Source organism: Leptosomus discolor, chromosome 13 (assembly GCF_034619465.1).
Source record: "Leptosomus discolor isolate bLepDis1 chromosome 13, bLepDis1.hap2, whole genome shotgun sequence".
Classification (NCBI taxonomy): Eukaryota; Metazoa; Chordata; class Aves; order Leptosomiformes; family Leptosomidae; genus Leptosomus; species Leptosomus discolor.
The window spans coordinates 7,244,325-7,248,754 of NC_141403.1; the positions used below are offsets into that span (position 1 = coordinate 7,244,325).

At 61.3% G+C, this 4,430-nt stretch overlaps 1 protein-coding gene across 1 annotated transcript; it reads left to right on the plus strand.

Annotated features, from left to right (window-relative positions):
• The first annotated feature begins 2,170 nt into the window (after window positions 1-2,170).
• SOX17 (SRY-box transcription factor 17) lies at window positions 2,171-3,537 on the plus strand. The gene is made up of 2 exons (XM_086472665.1): window positions 2,171-2,477; window positions 2,642-3,537. Exons 1-2 carry the CDS (start codon window positions 2,171-2,173, stop codon window positions 3,535-3,537), a joined length of 1,203 nt encoding a protein of 400 aa, XP_086328791.1.
• Window positions 3,538-4,430: the final 893 nt, after the last annotated feature.

The window sequence follows — 4,430 nt, forward strand, 5'->3', positions numbered from 1 at the left end:
CGTTCGGGCAGCGCGCTGCCGCCTTCGCGGGTTTTGTTTTGCCTGGAAGCCGTCTTGCTTTTCCCTTTCAGCGGAGAATTCTGTTCTCCGCAGGGAAAAATATCCACGCTTTCCTCCTGACCGAGTTTGCTCCAGCCCCGGTGCGGACCCGGCGGCATTCGCACTTTTCCCTGGGTACCGGCCGCGCTCCGGTGCGCGCCCTGCCCCGGGGCAGCCGGCCTAGGGCCGAGGGTCCCGGCACGTCGGGCCGGCAGCTCGCACCGCCTCAGCCGGAAAACTAAAGTCACTGGCACGCCAGCCCCCAAAAACTGCTCCCTAAGGTAGCGTCCCACAGGCGTTGGACTGAAAACTATCGAAAAACCACTTAATTCCTGGTTATTCGGGCCAGTTCCGTGACGACGGCCGGCTTTGCGAGCGGGTGATGTCCCGATGAGCTGCTTTTACCGCCAGTTGTAAAAGCATCATGCTTTTCCGAGCACGGCGTTATTATGTACCAGTATGCGAGGGCTTTACACAGACACATGCGTAGGAACATTGTTTTCGCCTCCGCTGATTTTTACAGCATCTGCTTTAAGGAAGAGACGCGGAGCTGTTTGAATCGCTGCCTCTCGTCTAGTGTCTGAACGGGGAAAAAAAAACCCAACCTAAACCCTTCTCTTTGCTTGGTTTTACCCAAGAAGCCGGTCTTTTAGCAATGGTTTCGGCTCCTCGCAACAAGGGTAAACACCAGATACCATTAGTCTGGATATATATCGCTAGATTATAATCCCTTAACGAACAGAGGGGAGCAGAAAGCACGAACGCAGAAGTGCCTCGAGAATTCTCCTCCCCGGTACCGGTCCTGGGCAGCTGCCGCCCGCCACCGCGATTGTCTTCTTTTTAGAACATCCACTGGCCGTCAAGGGTGAAGGTGCAGGTTTTACCTCGCACGGAACAGCAGATGCAATGTTAGAATACGTTAACAGTGATGCTGCCTTCATTCATTTCATTTCAGCGAGAATTCTTATGATATTGGTTTATTTGATCGAAGTGGCTACCCAAACAAAGGTGTCGTTAACCAAATAAACCTCTTTGGTCTTCAGTTTGAAGCTCAGCGGTTTCTCAAATAAGCATTGATGCATTTAATAACACCACATAACAATGCAAATATTAACCAGAGCGCCCGTGAAAACGCCGTGTTTTACATTAGTTTGTACGCCAAAAGAAAAAAAAAAAAAAAAAAAAAAAAAAAAGAACAGAAATGGTAGCGAGATATCATTTGTGTTTATTCTGACGTGATGGACACTTTACAAACATCTGTTTGTATTTACAGTTTATTTATTCAGGCACACCAGAGAAATCCTGAGCAAGGCAATGACGAGGAACACGTACTGCAAAGCTCAGTTTAAACAATTTCTAAGGCAAATTACGCTCCATACAATAAATATTTGCGCCTTTGGCAAATACCGAGTAACTTTCCTGCGCCGCATGGGGTGGGATGCCTTGCACAGGCTCTGCTGTGCAGTCAGGACCCTGCTGCCCCACGCTGCGGACATCTCGCCTGGGCTGGCGAGGGGGGCTATGCTCCGGCAAGCGGGCAGCGGGAGGGTGAGGCACAGGGGACGGCTCGGCTCGCTCCTCCCCGGTGACTTTCCGAGCCCGCCTGGGGAAGAAGCCCCTCCATGGGGTACGGAGGGACGGCTGGGAATCCCCTGCCCCTTGCATCCCTTCCGTGCCTCCCTGGCTGCTGCTGTCCCTCTGGCGGGCCGCTGACGGGTGGGCATTTGCCGGAGGACAGTCCGGTACCGCCCGGTCCCTGCTGCCGTTGCGGGGAGCGGGGCTGAACTCCGAGGGTCGCTTACGAATGCGCCATCGCTTCCCCCGAACGACCTCCCCCCCGCTCCAACCACCCTCCCCCGCCCTCCCCGGTCCCGCGGGGGCGGCGCTGGCCGCACCGGGCCCCTCTCGCCGCTCAGGTGCCGGGAGGAGCCCCGGGGGCCGCCCCGCGCCGCCGCGGGAGCCACCGGCACCGTCCGGCTCCCGCCCCCGCGGCCCCATTGGCCGCCCCGCAGCTCAAATAGGGCCGGGCGGCGGCGACGGGCGGCAGCAGCGAGCGGGGCCCGAGCGCCGAGCCCGTCCCGCGGCCCCGCCGGAGCGCTCGGCCTTGGCGGCGGCGGCGGCGCGTCCCGAGATGAGCAGCCCCGATGCGGGCTACGGCAGCAGCGAGGACCAGGCGCAGGGGCGGTGCTCGCTGCCCGTCATGATGCCGGGCGTGGGCCCCTGCCCGTGGGCAGAGGCGCTGAGCCCGCTGGGCGAGGCGAAGGCGAAGGGCGAAGCGGTGGCGTCGGCGGCGTCGGGGGCGTCGGGCGGGCGGAGCAAGAGCGAGGCGCGGATCCGGCGGCCCATGAACGCCTTCATGGTGTGGGCGAAGGACGAGCGCAAGCGGCTGGCGCAGCAGAACCCGGACCTGCACAACGCGGAGCTCAGCAAGATGCTGGGTGAGCGCTGGGGGGGGGGGGGGTGTGTGGTGGGGTGGGCGAGAGCGAGGGGTCCGGGCGGGGAGCGGGGGTGGCGGCGGGCGGGTGCGAGGGCGGGCGGGCGCGGCGGCGGTGCGCGGGCGGGCGTCGTCGGGCGGCCGGTCTGACGGTGCTGGTGGGCGCAGGTAAATCGTGGAAGGCGCTGTCGCTGGCGGAGAAGCGTCCGTTCGTGGAGGAGGCGGAGCGGCTGCGGGTGCAGCACATGCAGGACCACCCCAACTACAAGTACCGGCCGCGGCGGCGGAAGCAGGTGAAGCGCCTGAAGCGGGTGGAGAGCGGCTTCCTGCAGCACGGCCTGGCGGAGGCGGCGGGGCCCGGGCCGGGCGGCGAGGCCGGCGGCGGCGGCGGCGGCAGGATGTGCGTGGAGGGCCTGGGCCTGCCCTACGGCGAGCAGGGCTTCGCGGCGGCGGGCCACTACCGGGACTGTCCGCCGCTGGGCGCCGCCTTCGACGGCTACAGCCTGCCGACGCCGGACCCGTCGCCGCTGGACGCGGCGGAGAGCGAGGCGCCGTTCTTCGCGGCGGGGCTGCAGGAGGAGTGCGCGCTGGCGCCCTACGGCTACGCCCCGCACCCGGCGGCCGAGTACCCGGCGGCCGAGAGCCCCGCGGGGGCCGCGCTGCGCCGGCACCTGCCCCCCGGCGAGGCGCTGGGGCCCGGCGGGTCGCTGCAGGGGCTGCTGGGCTGCCCGGCGCCGCTGCACGCCTACTACGGGCAGGCCTGCCAGCCGCCGGGCTCGGGGCGCGGCCCGCTGCCGCCCTTGCCGCCGCCCGGGGCGGTGGGGCAGCCGTCGCCGCCGCCCGAGGGGGCGCCGTGCCGGGAGCAGCTGGAGCACTTGCCGCAGGAGGAGCTGCTGGGCGAGGTGGACCGCACCGAGTTCGAGCAGTACCTGCGCTTCGCCTGCAAGCCCGAGCTGGGGCTGCCCTTCGCGGGCCACGACGGCGCCGAGGGCGCGGGGCCCGTCTCCTCGGCCGTCTCGGACGCCAGCAGCGCCGTCTACTACTGCGGCTACCCCGACGTGTGAGGGACCGGCCCGGGGCTGCGCCGCGGACTGGCAGGGAGGCGCCCGGCCCCGCTCCTATTTATGTAATTTATTGGACTCTTCTCGGGAGAATGTCGCAAACCCCCCCTCTGGGCGGAGAGGTGCCACCACACTGCAGATTAAAAGCGTCTTTCAGACTCTTTTTTTTTTTTTCGACCGGTGTGACGGCGTGTTTACATCTTTTTTTTTTATTTACGTCCGTGCCCAAAATTATCGTTAAACATCGGCACCGTTACTTGTTTGCCCAGAAAACGTTTTTATTAGCTGTTTTTAACTATATTTATCCTTTTTTTTTTTTGTACTTCAGGAAAATAAATTTATGTACAGCTGTTTTCTGTCATTCTTGGCCGCATGGCCCTTTGGGGAGACTAATCTAAAGTTAAATCAGTCATGCCCTGAGGTGGAGTAAAGCAAATGCAGATGCTGTGTGACGCTTTCTTTCACCATGACAATGGCTCTAAAACGGTCAAAGAAGTTTGTTCCCAGGTGTGGCTGTATTCCTGTTACACAGCTGAATGGCTAGACCTGTGCTGCTGTCTCTCCCTTGGAGTACAGGACGTGTGACTGCGGTTTTTGTAGGGTTTTTTCAGTGGTTTGTAAGTGCCAACTGGAATTTGCGATTGTCATTAGTGCATCGGGGAAAACCTCCTCCCCGAAGTTATAGTCTCTCTGTCTAAAGGAGCTGGGTAAGTTTGAGAGACTACTTTTAAAGTGTGCCTGGAAGCCGTTGGATTTGGATGCTTATAGACTTTTGCTTTACATAGTGATTTCTGTTCGAACCAAAGCATTCACAAACAGCATTGGTGCTGTCTTTGCAAGTTGTTTTACTTCCTGCCACGTACCTTCAGGTAGGTTTATGCCATTTGTGTCATGGG